This window comes from Natator depressus, chromosome 1, assembly GCF_965152275.1.
Source record: "Natator depressus isolate rNatDep1 chromosome 1, rNatDep2.hap1, whole genome shotgun sequence".
Lineage (NCBI taxonomy): Eukaryota > Metazoa > Chordata > Testudines > Cheloniidae > Natator > Natator depressus.
This window is the reverse complement of record NC_134234.1, coordinates 48,466,312-48,485,926: the sequence shown is the minus strand read 5'-3', so window position 1 is coordinate 48,485,926 and position 19,615 is coordinate 48,466,312. Positions and strand designations below refer to the sequence as shown.

At 44.7% G+C, this 19,615-nt stretch overlaps 1 protein-coding gene across 3 annotated transcripts in view; it reads right to left on the bottom strand.

The window, feature by feature from the left end:
- Positions 1-19,615, bottom strand: part of PDS5B (PDS5 cohesin associated factor B) — a 265,363-nt gene that overhangs the window by 172,921 nt on the left and 72,827 nt on the right. For all 3 annotated transcript variants that reach the window (XM_074959450.1, XM_074959431.1, XM_074959440.1), the window contains exons 4-6: positions 5,770-5,856; positions 5,586-5,683; positions 4,748-4,874 (exon numbers count right to left, since the gene is read on the bottom strand). In XM_074959450.1, the coding sequence (XP_074815551.1) occupies positions 4,748-4,874; positions 5,586-5,683; positions 5,770-5,856 (312 nt within the window). The remainder of the gene's footprint in view (positions 1-4,747; positions 4,875-5,585; positions 5,684-5,769; positions 5,857-19,615) is intronic.

The following is a 19,615-nucleotide window of genomic DNA, read 5'->3' as shown; positions in this document are numbered from 1 at the left end:
TCTGTTGTGGGACTTACCCCTGAGCCAGCCAGATAGTTTCCTCCTCAACCTGAGACTCCCCCCTGCCCCAAAAAAGCTCAGAAGCTCCTGGTAAGGCTTTTCTGTGTTGCAGTCATGGCTCCTCAGGGCATGGTGAAAGACCCAACAGGTTAGTCTCACTGAGCCCCATACCCTGGCAGTGCAAGGTTTGTCCGGCTGGGAAGAGGCAGGACATAATTCACACACTGTAGAGCCTGTAACTACTTCCTCATATATGAAACACAGCTTAAATTTAGACAGGTGTTTGCAGGGCAGCTCTGCCATGGCTGAGTGGGGACAGAGTAGTCCAACAGGCACCTGCAGATGGTGGCTGAAACCAGAACGCTACCGTTTACCCAATCCGGGAGGGAGGAAGGGAGGGAGAAGGAAGACTACTAGAAGTCACATGCACGAAAACTATTAAATAAAATATTTTAAAACAAAATGGTTGGAAGAAACTGAACCACCAACTTATTCCACTGCTAGAGGCAGAAAATCTGGTAGGTTGAGCTGAGGGCAGAGATTAGGCCTGAAGCATCAAGCAACCACATTGGACTGCCTCTGAATTCCACTAGTTGGAGGTATTAGACCATTTATAATGAATAATGACAGAAGCTGTGCAAGAGAAAGTCTCTGAATTTTTTGTAAAACAGCTGCCAGGCCTCCAAAAGGACAGCCTGGGTAGCTGGCCAGGCATAAAGTGGGCACCCAGAAAACTGCTCAGAAGCCTGGGACCCTAGAAGCCTGGTCTCCCAAGACATCCAGGCTCTTGCTTCCCCATCCATCCGTCTGTTTTCCATGAGAATTTGGTGAAATCAACATGTTATGAAGAATGTTTGATTCAGAGGAATCAGTATTTTCCAATGGAAAAAACCTTTTTGTCAGAAAATTTCAAATTTCAGTTAATTTTCCCAGGTAGGAACATCTGTAGTTCCCTCAGGAATCTTGTTCAGCAACCAGTGGGAAGAGAGATGATCTGTACCATCTTGAATAGGAAGGGTAAAAAAGCACAATCTCTCTATTATGAACAATTGTGACAACTCCTGCACTACTTAAGTTAACTTTTAGTCTCATATACCCAAATAAAAGCCTTAGAAAATGGCAATTACTACAAGACTTAAACCACTGCAGGACAGAAAGCTATGCTGTATATATATATCACTAAACCCCTTCCTCTTCTACCCTCCCCACCTCTAAAATAACTATCCTGTAAATTTGACTCTACAGAGCTCTCCACCCTGCCCAGCTTGAGTAACACGCACCACTTGTAGTTCCTCCTAGCTAATGATAAACATAAAAAACAAAAACGAAACAAAAAAATAAAGTGAGATTGTACTTTTTTTTTTTAAACTGACCCTCTGAAAAAAAAAAAAAAAAATCTATAGTCAAGCTGATTAAATGTCCATTTCTAAGTCTTTAAAGGAAATGGTAAGAGTGTAAGCTATGTGCATATGTAGGAGAAAAAGGTTGTGGGGTTTTTTGTATTGTGTGGCCCGTGACTGACCCTTTTTTCTTTCTGATGGCAGGCAAAAGCCCTGCCCAGGTAGACTCCTATATCAGCACAGGCAAGCACATCTGCCTGAAGAGAATTGAGGGACTGCTGCAGGCCCTAAAACACATAAGAAGGTGGGGGCACCCCTGTAAACCAACTGTAGCAGTGGTGAGCTAACTTCCTCCCCATAGGAAGAGAGAGCTGGGAATCATAAGAAGCAGATATTCTCACCATACTTATGCGGCCCGGGGGGTGGGGGGGTAGGGGGGGGTGTAGACAAGGCCTAATTCTCCTAGTGGTCTTTTGATTTCTGCTGGAGGTATATGGGAGCTAGGTACCCTTAACCTCTCATGGAGAGAGGTGGGCTTTTTGGAATAATGCAACCTCAATTTGCATATCTTGGTTTTCTATCATTTGAGGAATTTTGCTTTTTTTTTTTTTTTTAAAGCTAACATTTTTGTAAAGTAAAATACATATAAACCACTGATATGTGCCTTCAAACTCAGGCTTCACCTTAACTAAGTTTTTGTGATGAAATATAAATATATCACTTGTATTGACTATGAAGCCTAAAATCTGTAAAAAAATTTCAGACTACTGGCTGAATAACCAGATGTAAAATACAGACCTGTATTTCGCAGAGTTAGATCACAACAGACTTAGATCACATACATACAAGTCTCAGAACATACTTATGCAAATTATGCAAATAATTGCAACCATTAGCGAGCATGTATTTAGGGCTTCTGATTTGTGATTTTAACCAGTAAAAACCCACAATACAAAAAAATTAAATCAGTGTTTAATCCACTAAAGATCAGAAAAAGAGCAGAAATGGTTACTTGAATCTAAAGGCTCGTCTATATAGAGTACTAATGAGAAATATAAGGGTGTGATTTCAAAAGCGTACCATCATGCTGCACATTTTCTGGTCCACATAGACCCTGTTGGTGCACATTAAATGTTTGTTAGTGCACTTTAATGTAGTGCTGTTTGAAACGTTAAAAAAATTAAAGCGCATTTCAGAATAATACGAAGAGATTACTCATTACAGTATATACCCCTGTAATGAGTAATGTATATTATATGCATTACTCATTACTGGCTGTACAAAAAGAAAGCCCCCAAAAACCCAAATTCTTGGATTTCTACTACTGAAAATTTGATAAAATAAACTTCAAAACACAAAATTAATAAACCCCAAAACACAGAAGCCCTGTATATAATTAACATTAGTGTAATTAAAAAGGCCACCTTTTATTAGCAAGAGGAGGGAGAAAAGCCAGAGTTGAAGCCTTACACAATTTGGTGGATTTCCTGCCAATACCTTGCTTTTATCCACTATAAACTTCCAAAATGCCCATCTGAGAGCCTACTATTCAACCCAGCCTGCACAGTGCTCAATAATACATCCAATCTTCCCTGAATATTTTAACTTTTATTCTATAAGGGTCAACGAACTACTTTTATTCAATAGAAGTTTAGAACTTTCATGGAAGCATATTGACCCATCTCTCACTAAAGATGCAGGAAAAACTTTCCACAAAATGAGAGAGAATAATTTGTAAAGTCTAAAGATTAATGTGGCACAAAAAACCAAATAAAAGACAGATATTCAAAAAAGAAATTCCAAATTGAAGAAAAAGTCTTCAGTCTTGCTTTTACATTTTTCATACCCTGAGGTCTCCTCTAGTAAACCTGAATTGCACCCAGAAATTTTGGGGCCGATTCTTTTGTCACAGATAAGTACTGGTATTGCTCAAATTACATACAATATAGCTGGGTGTAAGAATGCAATTTGAATATTTTCAGTCAAAAAAGACTGATACAACAACTTAGGTGCTCTCTCTATGCCTTGAATAGTAAGACTGTCAATAAAAAACAGCATCTTTTCACCTACTTAAACGCTGCTTCTCATTAAACCCGGTAGCGCTCAGTCTGCAAGTGGCCCATGTCCCTTTGAGGTTTGCCATGATGATGATGATGAAATTCTACTCCTATTAATTAATTTTCTATGTTGAATACATAAAGGTGAGGTGTACAGAACATTGTACTACCTTGCTTTATTCTGTCAAAGAGCACCTCTTCAAAAGTCTGACTGCATTCCTTCCAGTGAACCACGCTCTCTTACATACTGTTCTGAAGCTGCTGAAATCAATTTACCCATAAAAAAAATATGAAACTGCTTAAAAAAAATACCAGGCAGCACTTGGAAGTGACAATCAAAATCTTTCACATATCCATCTACTGTAGCCTGTCTGTAGCAGTATAACATTTAAAAAACACTGAGGCCTCTTTTCTTGAAAAAATAGTTCAGTTTCAAAAGACTCTGTTCTCCCCTGAGTACATCTAAAGCTGTCCAGAATTTAAGTAGTCACATTTCCAAAACTATCTTACATGGAGATAACTGAATTTTGTAACTTATATAACTTTGCATCGTCTTATCTACGTTACATCTTGTATCCAAAGTTCCACGAGATAACATCATGCAATTGTTTATACCTCAGAGCAAATCCAGCTTTCCTTCTTTTTTTAAGAATCCAAGGGTGATAATGTATACCCGAGATAAAAGTCTAAAACAGTCATTTCCCAATTTGCCTAGTAATAACTGCATGATTGCATGTAAGCTATCAAAGTAAAGCATCCATCCTTTTAGTACTTCATGTTCCACCATTTTCCTAATGTTTTTATTAACATCACAAACAATGTTGAGAATACATTATGATGCACTTAGTCACTAACACTTGTCAATTCAAGGGCAAAAATCATGAATTCGATTAATTTTGCCTCCCTTTCCCCCCGCAATTTATAAAAGTATGGTACTTGGGCCTGTTCACCCATGTACAACTATAAAACCAAAATCATCATTAAAAATAAAACAGTATCAACCTTGGTTTCAAAGGAAACAATACATTTATGCAAGGTTCTTACTACCCACACACCACTTAAATAAAGATGTCACAAACAATTAACTTTCAGACAAGTCACAATGTAAATAAAGTTTACGAAGAAAAATATTTACAACATTAGGCTACTGTTAAAAACCAAGACGCAACATTTTCACTTCATGACAACCCAATGAAAGCAATGAAATGTCACTGAGTTTTACATAAAATTGAGTCATGAAGGCTAGACCAAGTAAATTTAGTGGATTAATTCATTTCACAATTTGCCCTGTAAATTTGATCAAGTTTCAACATGACCGAACCATAAAATTCAACAGCTATTAAGGCTTACCTTATGTGCTGGCACTAGATTAACTAAAACTGTATCCAAAAGCTCCTGAGACACAGTATCTCCTTCACAAATGATAGAGCTCATCAAATCCACCATGTGCATGTGTACTTTTTGATTATGACCATTGCTGAAATTAAAAGTAGAATTTCTTAGCGTATATAAATATATGTATTATATTACAACAAAGTACTACCTCTAATCACAAGGCAATGCCAAAGAAATAGGCAGTGAATGCAAAAACAGCGCCTTTTTTTAAAGGAGCATTTCCTAAAGAAGTGGTTTCTAAATTTTGGCCTAGGAAGTTTCTTTCAGTTTAATTTGTTTTAAGGATATTATCCTGACAAAACCCAAAAGAGCAGAGCCAGAGTGAGCTCTCATTTTCTACTCTCTCATACATTATCTCAGAAATATTTCCCACACTTCTGACCTAAGATAATATCTAAATAAAACACACAACTAAATTTTTAAAGCTTTTGTATATTCAATAGTTGTTCTCCAAACACTAATACATTCTCAAAAAGAAAAGGAGTACTTGTGGCACCTTAGAGATTAACAAATTTATTTGAGCATAAGCTTTCGTGAGCTACAGCTCACTAACTGAATCCTCCTACAAAGTATTATCTGAAAAACAAGGCAGAAGATATACTTTTTTAATCCTAGGCAGCAGCATAAGTATAATAAACTGAATTCTTAAAACAGAAATGTTAAGCTTTGATTACTACAATATCCAGACTAAAAGCTTTAATGAGCAAGCAGAATATATACAGATTCAAAGTTTATATATTTCAGGAAAACGATTCTAATTTAATTAAAATTACATCGATCAGAATATACTTACTTTATTACAGAAAACAGCGTTCTGTACAACTGTGTGAAAATTTCATTGCTGTCTTCTAGCTCAAAGCATATATTATAAGATTTGACCCAAGCAATATTCTGTGTTGGGGGGAAGAACAGGGTACAGAAGTTATTAGGAGAACTTGAAAAAGTAAGAAGAAGAAATAGTAATAATTTTAGCTTACCTCAAGTAAATAAAAATATCTATTGAACTGTGGGCTTTTTGTATCTTCTAATCCTTTCAGTTGCCTTGTTATAAACATAAATATATCCTAGAAAGAACATACATAATAGTAATTTGTTTCATCATGTAACTTATGACTGCATTTAACTAAATTGTCTAAATATTCATTTTGAACTGTTTATCACATTCCACACTAAAGAACTCCCACAAAAGCCAGAAAAACCAATCCTCACTGACCCTGGCAAGTAGGATGACAAATAAACCTATGAAGAATTATGTGAGTGATAGTAATCCTTAGAAAGTTTCACCTTGGTAACAAGGTCAGGAAGGAGTTAATGTTGGTTAAGTTTCACATGAAAACATTAAGCTTGATGGACAGAAGGAAGCCTAGAGAAAGTTCCATTCTGCACTTGGCAGACATGACCCATGGGGTCAATGGAAAAGTTACGCATCCTCTTGTGAGCTGGATTTTCATTTCACAGTGCAACAGTTTTATCGGTTTGATTTTGGGCTGTTTTTTTTTTTTAAATAGAATTTTAACCTGTATACAGTGTGTCTCCATCTCTGTTACCATTCAAGACTAGCATATTGAGCAATGCTTCCTCTAGTTTTTTATATCCATGTGCGGAATGAATTTTATGTGCACGACTATGGAGGTGACATGGGGGGGGGGAAGGGTCCGAGGGGTTCAGAGTGTGGGAGGGGGATCAGGGCTGGGGCGGAGGGTTGAGGGCTCTGGGATGGGGCTAGGGCTGAGGGATTCAAACTGTGGGGGGACATGGAGGGGCTCAGGGCTGGGGCAGAGGTTTGGGGTGCAGGGCTGAGGGCTCCAGCTGGGAGGTGAGGGTTCTGAGGTGGGGCTGGGGCTGATGGAATTTGGGGTGCGGGGTGCCCCGGGGTTGGGGCCAGAGGACTCCCCCCAGGCCTCTCACCGCTGGCAGCAGCTCCCGGGGCGAGGCGCTTCTCCCCGCCAGCAACAGCTCCCGGGGCTGGGGAATAGGCGCCTCTCTCCACAGCAGCCCTGCACGACCCAACTTGCTCCCCTCCCCACGTACCTCTCTCATCTCCCCAGACTCCTGTGCCTGTGCATCTGCACAGGCCTCTGTAGCCTGCTGCGTGGCTACGCAGCTTAGAGGGAACTTAGATATTGAGCCCTCCTTTGACAAAAAGCAAACAACAAGAAAGGGTTATGGATGCCTCTCTCAAGCTTCAGTTTGTCAAATTACATTTCCATAGGAACATCTCTTATGAAACAGAAAACTCAAATAGGTAACATTAAGCAACAGCATCAGAAAAATTAATTATGTGCAGACCCTCTGGATTGGTAATTGACAAACATCTTTATTTTTTAAAACTGTTTTTATGCACTCAATGCACCAATACACACTGGATAATTATCCCAACCAACTCAAAATTCAAAAGCATGTGCTCCCACCACACGAAGGCAACATCCACAGACTGAACAATTTCCAGACTTCAATGCCTAAAAAGAATCCAGGGATAACCAGTTTGCTATCTTGCAAATCTCTTCTAGGATTCCTTTCAGTGAACAAGCCAAGGCTCTGGTAGAATAAGAGCATGAGAACACCCATACTGGGTCAGACCAAAGGTCAATCTAGCCCAGTATCCTGTCTTCTGACAATGGCTAATGCCAGGTGCTTCAAAGGGAATCAACAGAACAAGTTATAAACAAGTAATCCACGCCCTGTCATCTACTCCCAGCTTCTGGCAAATAGAAGCTAGGGATACCATCCTTGCTCATCCTGGCTAGTCGTCATTGATGGACCTGTCCTACCTGAATTTATATAGCTTTTTTTAGAATCCTGTTATAGTCTTGGCCTTCACAACATTCTCTGGCAAAGGGTTCCATAAGTTGACTGTACACCGTGTGAAGAAATGCTTCCTTTTGTTTTAAACCTGTTGCCTATTAATTTCATTTGGTGACTCCCTAGTTCTTGTATTGCGAGGAGGAGTAAATAACACTTCCTTATTTACTTTCTCAACACCAAACATGATTTTATAGACCTGTCATACCCCGCCCCCTTAGCAGTCTCTCTTCCAAGCTGAAAAGTCCCAGTCTTAATCTCTCCTCATATGGAAGCTATTCTATACCCCTAATAATTTTTGTTGCCCTTTTCTGAACCTTTTCCAATTCCAATATATCTTTTTTGAGATGGGGCAATCACATCTGCATGCAGTATTCAAGAGGTGGGCATACCATGGATCTATGTAGAGACAATATGATATTTTATGTCTTATTATCTATCCCTTTCTTAATGTTCTCAACATTTTTAGCATTTTTGACTGCCGCTGCACACTGAATGGATGTTTTCAGTAAACTATCCACAATGACCAATAATTTTGTATGTATAGTTGGGATTATGTTTTCCAATGTGCATTAGTTTGCATTTATCAACACTGAATTTCATCTGCCATTTTGTTGCCCAGTCCCAGAGTTTTGTGAGATCAAAGAATATCAGAGTTGGAAGGGATCTGAGGAGGTCATCTAGTCCAACCCCCTGCTCAAAGCAGGACCAATCCACAACTAAATCATCCCAGCTAGGGCTTTCTCAAGCCTGACCTTAAAAACCTCTAAGGAAGGAGATGCCACTACCTCCCTCCCTAGGTAACCCATTCCAGTGCTTCCCCACCCTCCTAGTGAAAAAGTTTTTCCTAATATCCAACCTAAACCTCCCCCACTGCAACTTGAGACCAATTACTCCTTCTTCTGTCATCTGCTACCACTGAGAACAGTCTAGATCCATCCTCTTTGGAACCCCCTTTCAGGTAGTTGAAAGCAGCTATCAAATCCCCCCCTCATTCTTCTCTTCTGCAGAATAAATAACCCAGTTCCCTCAGCCTCTCCTCATAAGTCATGTGCCGCAGCCCCCTAATCATTTTTGTTGCCCTCCTCTGGACTCTTTCCAATTTTTCCACATCCTTCTTGTAGTGTGTGGCACAAAACTGGACACAGTACTACAGATGAGGCCTCACCAATGTCGAATAGAGGAGAACGATCATGTCCCTCGATCTGCTGGTAATGCTCCTACTTATACAGCCCAAAATGCCGTTAGCCTTTTTGGACACAAGGGCACACTGTTGACTCATATCCAGCTTCTCGTCCACTGTAACCCCTAGGTCCTTTTCTGCAGAACTGTTGCCTAGCCACTCGGTCCCTAGTCTGTAGCAGTGCATTGAATTCTTCCTTCCTAAGTGCAGGACTCTGCACTTGTCGTTGTTGAACCTCACATGTCTTTTGGCCCAATCCTCTAATTTGTCTAGGGCCCTCTGTATCCTCCCTCCAGCATATCTACCACTCCTCCCAGTTTAGTGTCATCTGCAAACTTGCTGAGGGTTCAATCCACACCATCCTCCAGATCATTAATGAAGATATTGAACAAAACCGGCCTCAGGACTGACCCTTGGGGCACTCCGCTAGATACCGGCTGCCAACTAGACATGGAGCCATTGATCACTACCCGTTGAGCCCGACAATCTAACCACCTTTCTACCCACCTTGCAGTGCATCCATCCAGCCCATACTTTAACTTGCTGACAAGAATACTGTGGGAGCCCGTGTCAAAAGCTTTGCTAAAGTCGAGGAACAGCACGTCCACTGCTTTCCCTTCATCCACAGAACCAGTTATCTCATCATAGTCAGGCATGACTTGCCCTTGGTGAATCCATGCTGACTGTTCCTGATCACTTTCCTCTCCTCTAAGTGCTTCAGAATTGATTCCTTGAGGACCTGCTCCACGATTTTTCCAGGGACTGAGGTGAGGCTGACCGGCCTGTAGTTCCCAGGATCATCCTTCTTCCCTTTTTTAAAGATGGGCACTACATTAGCCTTTCTCCAATCTTCCGGGACTTCCACCGATCGCCGTGAGTTTTCAAAGGTAATGGCCAATGGCTCTGCAATCACATCCGCCAATTCCTTTAGCACTCTCGGATGGAATGCATCCGGCCCCATGGATTTGTGCTCGTCCAGTTTTTCTAAATTGTCCCGAACCACTTCTTCCTTCACAGAGGGCTGGTCACCTCCTCCCCATGCTGTGCTGCCCAGTGCAGTAGTCTGGGAGCTGACCTTGTTCGTGAAGACAGAGGCAAAAAAAGCACTGAGTACATTAGCTTTTTCCACATCCTCTGTCACTAGGTTGCCTCCCTCATTTAGTAAGGGGCCCACACTTTCCTTGGCTTTCTTCTTATTGCCAACATACCTCAAGAAACCCTTCTTGTTACTCTTAACATCCCTTGCTAGCTGCAACTCCAGGTATGATTTAGCCTTCCTGATTCCATTCCTACATGCCCGAGCAATATTTATATACTCATCCCTGGTCATTTGTCCAATCTTCCACTTCTTGTAAGCCTCTTATTTGTGTTTAAGATCAGCAAGGATTTCATTGTTAAGCCAAGCTGGTCACCTGCCATACTATTCTTTCTACACATCGGGATGGTTTGTCCCTGTAACCTCAATAAGGATTCTTTAAAATACAGCCAGCTCTCCTGGACTCCTTTCCCCCTCATGTTGTTCTCCCAGGGGATCTTGCCCATCAGTTCCCTGTGGAAGTCAAAGTCTGTTTTTCTGAAGTCCAGGGTCCGTATTCTGCTGCTTTCCTTTCTTCCTTGTGTCAGGATCCTGAACTCGACCATCTCATGGTCACTGCCTCCCAGGTTCCCATCCACTTTTGCTTCCCCTACTAATTCTTCCCGGTTTGTGAGCAGCAGCTCAAGAAGAGCTCTGCCCCTAGTTGGTTCCTCCAGCACTTGTACCAGGAAATTGTCCCCTACACTTTCCAAAAACTTCCTGGATTGTCTGTGCACTGATGTATTGCTCTCCCAGCAGATATCAGGATGATTGAAGTCGCCCATGAGAACCAGGGCGTGCGATCTAGTAGCTTCTGCGACTTGCCGGAAGAAAGCCTCGTCCACCTCATCCCCCTGGTCCGGTGGTCTATAGCAGACTCCCACCATGACATCACCCTTGTTGCTCACGCTTCTAAACTTAATCCAAAGACCCTCAGGTTTTTCTGCAGTTTCATACTTGAGCTCTGAGCAGTCATACTGCTCCCTTACATACAGTGCAACTCCCCCATCATTTCTGCCCTGCCTGTCCTTCCTGAACAGTTTATACCCATCCATGACAGTACTCGAGTCATGCGAGTTATCCCACCAAGTCTCCGTTATTCCAATCACATCATAATTCCCTGACTTTGCCAGGACCTCCAGTTCTCCCTGCTTGTTTCCCAGGCTTTGTGCATTTGTATATAGGCACTTGAGATAACCCGTTGATCGCCCCTTGTTCTCAGTATGAGGCAGGAGCCCTCCTGCTCGTGCTTCCTCCCGGTATCCTGCTTCCCCACTTACCTCAGGGCTTTGGTCTCCTTCCCCCGGTGAACCTAGTTTAAAGCCCTCCTCACTAGGTTAGCCAGCCTGCTCGCAAAGATGCTCTTCCCTCTCTTCATTAAGTGGAGCCCGTCTCTGCCTAGCACTCCTCCTTCTTGGAACCCCATCCCATGGTCGAAGAATCCAAAGCCTTCTCTCCGACACCACCTGCGTAGCCATTCATTGACTTCCACGATTCGACGATCCCTACCCCGGCCTTTTCCTTCCACAGGGAGGATGGACGAGACCACCACTTGCGCCTCATACTCCTTTATAAAGGAGTATGGAGTATATAAAAGATATGTTGCTCCTGTCCATTCCATATTAGGTGCATGCACGCCCATGTGCACAGCTGCCGGAGATTTTTCCCTTTGTGGTATCTGGAGGGCCGGCTCTAGCACCCTCTGGAGCCCCATGCTCCTTGCACTGGCATAGGGGGCACTACCAGCCCCGCACCCCCTCAGTTCCTTCTTGACATGACCTCCCTCCTTCCCTGCAGTTGGATTTGATGGAATGGACATAAGCAACATCTCGAAGAACAGTTACAAAAAGTAGGTAACCGTTTTTTCTTCTTTTGAGTGCAAGCAGTATCCTTGGACGTGAGCTCTGAGTTCACGGACATGTTGTTTGCAACACTGCTCTGCCGAAGCTGGCATTGTCCTGGGCTTGCTGGGTGATGGCGTAATGGGATGTGAACGTATGGACTGAAGAAGTACAGGTAGCGGCTCTGCAAAGGTCTTGGATCAGTACCTGTACAATTAAGGCCGCTGATGAAGCTTGTGCTCTGGTGGAATGGGCAGTCACAATAGCGGGGGGTGACACCCCTTCTTGTTCATAGCAGAGTTTGATGCATGTGGTTTTCCACAAGGAGATTCTCAGAGGAAACCAGTAGAACTTTCATTCTGTCTGCCACTGCGACAGAGCTGTGACGACTTAGGAAAGGGTTTGGTTCTCTCAGTGTAGAAAACTAAGGCCCACCTAACATCCAAAGAGTGTAAGTTATGCTCCTTGTTAGTCTTGTGAGGCTTTGGGAAAAAAGACTGGTAGGAAGATGTCCTGACAGTATGGAACTGACACACCACCTTTGGTAAAGCTGTGGGGGTACAGCTGAACCTTATCCTTATACACCACCATATAAGGGGGTTCCAATGTCAATGCTCTGATCTCGGAGACCCTTCAGGCTGAAGTAATCGCTACTAGGAAAGAAACCTTCCATGAGAGGAGCAGCAGTGGTGAATGGCTTGAAGGGAGGGACCCATGAGCCAGGAGAGCACCAGATTTAAGTCCCACAGAGGGATTGGGTCATGAACCTGGGGGTAACTCTGCCCAACCCTTCAGGAACCTGAACATCATTTCATGGTAGAAGACTGATCTGCCCTGACTCAGAAGATGGGGAAGGCTCAGATAGCTGCCAAGTGCACCTTGATCGACAGAAGGACCAGGCCTTGACACTTGAGATGGAGCAGGTAGTCCAATATAGAGAGTGTAGTGAGGATTCCATTCCGAGGCCCAACACGTAAACCGCCTCCACTTAACCAAGTAAGCCAGTCTGATAGAAGGTTTTCTCTTCGCCAACAAGATTTGCTGGACTTGCACAGAGCAGACTTGTTCCTCTATATTCAGCCATGCAGAAGCAACGCTGTCAAGTGCAGGGATAGTAGGTTTGGATGAAACAGCTGGCCCTGATTCTGCAAGAGCACATCTGGACATAAAGGGAGCTCCAAAAGGCACCACAGACAAGAGGTCCAGCAGTATGCCGAACCAGTGTTGGCATGGCCACGTGGGGGCTACCAGGATAACCTTCGCCTTGTCCCTCTTGACCTTTAGGAAGACCCTTGTGAACTAGGGGTATCAGCAGGAAAGCATAAAGTATCCTCCCCATCCATGGAATCAGGAACATGTCGGACAGAGAACCTCTGTTAAGCCCGCACATCAAGCAGAACTGCTGGCACTTTCTGTTCTGTCTGGACGCAAACAGGTCTACCTGGGGAGTCCCCCACCACTGGAAGATGACGCTGACCACCTCCAGGTGGAGTGACCACTCATTCCAAGAGTAGGACCCGCTGAGGCAAATCTGCCAGCGCATTCCAGGCATCCGGGAGGTGCAACACCTCGAGGTGGATGGCATGTTACACACAGAAATCCCACAGCCAAAGAGCCTTTTCAGCTTTGTATCAAGAGTGGGCCCCGCCCTGCTTGCTGACGTAGAATATTGAGCTGTATTGTCTGTCATGATCTTCACCACCTTGCAGGACAGGAACACTGGTAGGCTAAGCATATCACTGATTTCCTTCACTTTAACATGAAGGGAGCAGTGCGCCTGGAACCAGAGGCCTTTAGTGCTGAAGTCGCCAAGGTGGGCTCCCCAACCCAGATCCAAAGGGTCAGTGACCAGCGTCACCGAAGAATGTGGGGCTACAAAGGGGATCCCGCTTAACACCGACTGCGGATCCGTCCACCAGTCCAGGGATGATAAGACGTACAATGGGACTGTGGCAACCAGGTCCAAGTTGTGCCTGCTGGTGGCACAGACCAACGCCAATTACATCTGCAGGGGTCTGAGGCGCAGCCGCGCATGCTGTACCACATAAGTACACACTGCCATGTGGTCTAGTAGCCTAAGGCATACTCTGGTGCTTGTGAGTCAGTGAGCTGTGATATACACAATAAAGTTCCAACATTACTCGGGACCAGAAATCCAGTAGGAAGACTCTGGCCTGAGTGGAGTCAAGCACTGCCCCTATAAAAACTCTGTTCTCGGAAGTGAAGTCAGAATTGATTTCTGTTCATTTATAAGCAGGCCCAGCTTTCGATGGATGGCCCGTACCAAACTGATGCTGTGCTGAACCTCGGATCACAAACGGACTTTGATTAGCCAGTCACTGAGGTATGGATAGATCTGCACACCTGGACATTGCAGGTAAGCTGCCACAACCGCCATGTACTTTGTGAAAACTCTCAGAGCCGACGATAGACCAAAGGTCAGTGCTGTGAATTGGTAATGGCGTTGACCCACCACAAACTGGAGGAATCTCCTGTGCCCACGGAAATAGAGATATGGAAATAGGCATCTTTTAAGTAGAGGGTGGCGTACCACTCTCCCAGATGCAAGGAGGGGATGATGGAGGCCAGGGACACCATGCGGAACTTTAACTTTTTGAGATATTTGTTGAATCAACGCAGGTCCAAGATCGACCTGAGGCCCCCCTTTGGCATTCAGGATTAGGAAATATCGGGAATAAAACCCCTTTTCCCCTCAGCTCTCAAGGAACTTCCTCTACAGCCCCCGCATGCAGGAGGGCTCCTCCTGGACAAGAAGTTGCTCATGAGAAGGGTCCCTGAAGAGGGATGAGAAAGGGGCATGGGAAGGAGGAGTGGAAGAGAACTGTAGGGTGTATCCAATCGCTACTATGTTGAGCACCCAACAGTTGGAGGTAATGTGGGACCATGCAGTAAGGAAAGGAGACAAACAGTCCAGAAACAGATGGGGGTGGGGGGGTGGATCCTGACACAAATCTGGTACACCATCCTCAGGTACCCTGTAAAAATCCCTACCGCGAGCCACTAGGGTGTCTTGCAGAGCCCAACTGGGAAATCGGGGCAGACAGAGTGAGTTGACAGCATTTATAATCTCTATCCCTTTTCTTCTGGGACCTTGGGGAGGTGGGCCCGAGAACCTAGGAGGTGGCGGCTGTGGCCAGAAGTGCCTCCGTGAGGCCAGCAGCATGTATAGGCCCAAGGAGCACTGAGTGACTCAAATCTTTCAGTCCATGCAACTTGGTATCAGTTTGTTCTGAGAACAGCGCATTGCCCTCGAAAGGAAGGTCCTGGACCAGGTGCTGCAGCTCATGGGAGAGTCCCAAGGATTTTAGTCGCAAACTGCACCACGTAGACACCACCAACACCATCAACCTTGCTGCCAAATTGCCCGTGTCCAGGGCAGCCTGGAGAGGCGCACTGGCTACTTCCTTGCCCTCTACCATGATAGCCAAGAACTCCTGTCTCGCCTCCTGATGCAGGGAGTCCTTAAATTTGGCCACTGAGTTCCAGATATTGAAGTCATATCTCTCCAACAATGCTTGCTGGTGGGAGATACGCAGTTGCAGGCTGGCTGTCAAATAAACCTCTCCCCCAAATAAGTCCAACCTTTTAACGTCTTTATTTTTATGGGATGGACTAGTTTGCCCCCACCTGTATCATTTGTTGGGGGCCGAGACCACTAGTGACCCTGGGGGAGGGTGGGAGTACATGTACTCATAGCCCTTGACAAGGGCATAGTACTTCTTCTCTGCCCATTTAGATGTTGGGGACAGAGAAAACGTGGTTTGCCACAGTGCCTTAACCAGCTTGAGTACCCTGTCATACTGGGAGTGCCATCTCAGAGGGAACAGCCACAGCCAATGTGTCAAAGAGGCTGTCCACAGCTTCCTTAATCTCCTCAGCCTCCAACCCCAAGTTCGAGGCAACGCGTTTGAGCAGCTCCTGGTGGGCTCAAAAAACATCCAGCAGCAGCAGGTTCATGGGCCCCACGATTGCCTCATCCGGAGAGAATGAGGAAGAGGCCATCACCACAGGAGGGGCTGTGGCACCGGGGTTGTTGGGGTTTCGGTACTGGCTTCCAGATCCTCCATAGTCGGGGCCAATGGCACCGGGGTTGTTGGGGTTTCGGTACTGGCTTCCAGATCCAAGTTGGTCTCCAGTGGTGGTGGCCAAGTCAGCACCTGGGTCCACCTCTAGGAGACTACTGAGGACCATGACTGGGAATATAGCCCCGGCATCGGTGAGAACCCCCACGGGGTCCAGTAAGGCCATTTCGCCAGCCACTGCCCTGGCAGTCAAGCCATTGACAGACCTGCAGCTAAGTCCAGTGCGTACAGCCAATGTCAGTGCCATGACATGGGAGGGGTAGCTTCCTCCCCAGACTCGAATGAGCACTCCTCCCTCAGTGACCCCGGAGGAGCCGTCACTACCATCTCCTGCCATCTGTGATGCAGAGAGCAGTGCCACACCCAGGACTGGTGGCGGGGAGCTGATAACCACTGCCACAGGGCTGGAGATGTAGGACATGGCAATGGGGAGCAGTTCTGAGGGGCTGGTGACCAAGAAGCCAGTGACTGGTGCCATATCGGAGATCAACGTCACAGATCTGGTGACAGGTCAAGGACCTGTGCTGGGACAAGGCCGACTGGGGAGCCCCATCAAGGGCTTCCCTCTCAAGGCGACCACCTTTGCTGATGGGTGAGAGTCTCTAGGCATGGGTGGCACCAGGAGTGATAGGCGGCCTTTTGCCACCTGAAAAGCCTCCAGCATCGAGGGGGCTTGAAGATGTAGGGGTCCCTGACTGCTCCCAGGAGTCAGCAGTGGGTCCCGAACAGAGCTGAGTGTCCTAGCAGGCATATCTGCCACCAACTGTGGCTCTTGAAAAGACGAGCAACTTGGCATGGGTTTCGCTTTGTTAGGAGTTTCCTGCCTGCCTCTACGCAGCCCCAGGGAGCACCGCGTTGCCACGCTGTTTTTTTGTGCCTCTTCTTTGGCATGGAGGAATGAGAACGGCGCCAGGAAGAGCCCGGTGCCAACGGAGCACTCTGCACTTAGGCCGATGTGCTCCGTCCTGAGTCTGGAGCACAGCTCCGAAGCCAGATGAACGGCAGCTTCCATTAACAGGCCCTTCAAACGAATGTCCCTGGCCTTAAGAGTGTATGGTCTGAAGCCCTTGCAGATCCCGCACTTTTCTTTGATGTAAGCTTCCCCAAGGCACTTTAAGCAGCTCATATGAGGGGTCGCTCACTGGCATAGGCTTGTGACAGGCTGCACACGGTCTGAAGCACAGGAAACGGGGCATGCCCCAACCCTGGGACAACCGCCCAGATGGGACCTTTAACTAACTAAACTAAACTACTAACACTAAAAACTATGTAGATAGAAAAGTCCAAGGAAGTCCACAGACAAAACCACAACTGACCTTGCAATTGTCATGAGCAACAAGAAGAAACTGGGCAGGTGCGGGGCTGGCGGCGCCCCGCACACCAGTGCATAAGTGCATGGCTCCAGGGGGCGCCAGAGCCAACCCTACAGATACCACTAAAGGAAAAATCTCTGGCAGCCATGCACATGATCCAGTTTATCGTGATCATTTTTAATTCTAATCCTGTCCTCCAAAGCAGTTGCAACCCCTCCCACTTTGGTATCTTCCACATACTTTATAGATGTACTCACTATGCCATTATCTAAATCATTTATGAAAACATTGAACAGAACAAAACCCTGGAAAGATCTCAGCGTAACCCCACTTGATATACCTTTCTAGCTGGACAGTGAACGAGTGATAACCCCGCTGCACACAGTTTTCCAACCAGTATGCACCACCTTAGAATAGATATATCTAGTCTATATTTCCCTATTTTGCTTATCAGACGATCATGTGAGACTGCACCAAAAGCCTTACTGAAGTCAAGATGTGATATATCTACTGCTTCTCTCCGATCCACCAGGCTTGCTACCCTGTCAAAGAAGGATATTAGGTTGGTTTAACGTGAGTTTCTCAACAAATTCATGTTGACTGTTACTTACCTCCTTATCTTCTAAGTGCTTACAAATGGATTGTTTGATTATTTGCTCCATAATCTTCCTGAGTACTTAAATTAAGCCGACTGCTCTATAATTCCATACATTAGGATAGCCATACTGGGTCAGAACAATGGTCCATCTAGCCCTTCCGACAGTGCCCAATGCCAGGTGCTTCAGAGAATGAAATGAACAGGCAATCAAGTTATCCACCCCCTCATCCACTCCCAGCTTCTGGCAATCAGAGGCTAAGGACAACCAAAGCATGGAATTGAATCCCTTACCATCTTGGCAAATAGCCATTGATGGACCTATCCTCCATTAACTTATCTAATTCCTTTTTGAACCTTGCTATAATTTTGGCCTTCACAACATCCCCTGGGAAAGAGCTCCACATCTTGACTATGCATGATGTGAAGTACTTGCTTTTCTTTGTTTTAAACCTGCTGCTTATTAATTTCATTGGGTGACCCCAGCTCTTGTGTGATGTGAAGGAGTAAATAACACTTCCTTATTCACTTTCTCTAAACCATTAATGATTTTATAGACCTTTATCACATCCCTCTTAGTCATCTCTTCTCCAAGCTAAAAAGTTCCAGTCTTACTAATCTCTCCTCACACGGAAGCTGTTGCATACCCATAATCATTTTTGATGCCCTTCTCTGTACCTTTTCCAAATCTAATCTATCTTTGAGAGGCGGTGACCCCAACTGCACACAATATTAAAGGTGTGAGCATACCTGGATTTATACAGCAGCATTATGTTATTTTCTGTCTTACTGATTCCCTTCTCAATGATTCCTATCGTCGTTAGCTTTTTTTTTTTTGACTGCTATTGCACATTGAGGAGATGTTTTCAGAGAACCAACCACAATGACTCCAAGTTCTCTTTCTTGAGCGGTAACAGCTAATTTAAATCCCATCACTTTGTATGTATAGTTGGGATTATGTTTTCCAACGTGCATTACTTGGCATTTATCAACATTGAATTTCATCTGCCATTTTTGTTGCCCACTCACTCTTTGCAATTCTTCACAGTCTCCTCTGGACTTCATTGTCTTGAATAATTTTCTATCTGCAAATTTTGCTACCTCACTGTTTACCCCTTTTTCTAGATCATTTATTAGTATACTCAACACTACTGGTACAGATCCCAGGGAGACCTTACTATTCATCTCGCTTCATTTTTAAAACTGACTATTCCTAACCTTTGTTTCCTATCTTTTAACCAGTTACTGATCTATGAGAGGACCTTCCCTCTTATCCCATGACTGCTGACTTTGCTTAAGAGAGTGCCTTTGGTGAGGGACCTTGTCAAAGGCTTTCTGAAAGTCCAAGTACATTATATCCATTGGATCACCTTTGTCCACATGTTGGTTGACCCCCCCCGCCCCCTAAAGAATTCTACTTTATTGGTGAGGTATAATTTCCCTTTACAAAGGCCATGTTGACTCTTCCCCAACAGTCATGTTCATCCATGTTCTGATAATTCTGTTCTTTACTATAGTTTCAACTCATTTGCCTGGTACTCAAGTTAGGGTTACTGGCTTGTAATTTCCAGGATCATCTCTAGAGCTTTTTTAAAAAAGTGGCGTCATATTAGCTATTCTCCAGTTATCAGGTACAGAAACTGATTTAAATGATACACTACATACCACAGTTAGTAGTACTGCAATTTCATATTTGAGTTACTTCAGAACTCTCGGATGAAAACCATCTGGTTCTGGTGACTTAGTACTATTAAATTTAGCAATTTGTTCCAAAACCTCCTTTATTGACACCTCAATCAGGAACCGTTCCTCAGATCTGTCCCTAAAAAGAATGGCTCAGGTATGGTAATCTTCCCCCACATACTCTACAGTGAAGACCGATACAAAGAATTCATTTAGCTTCTCCTTACG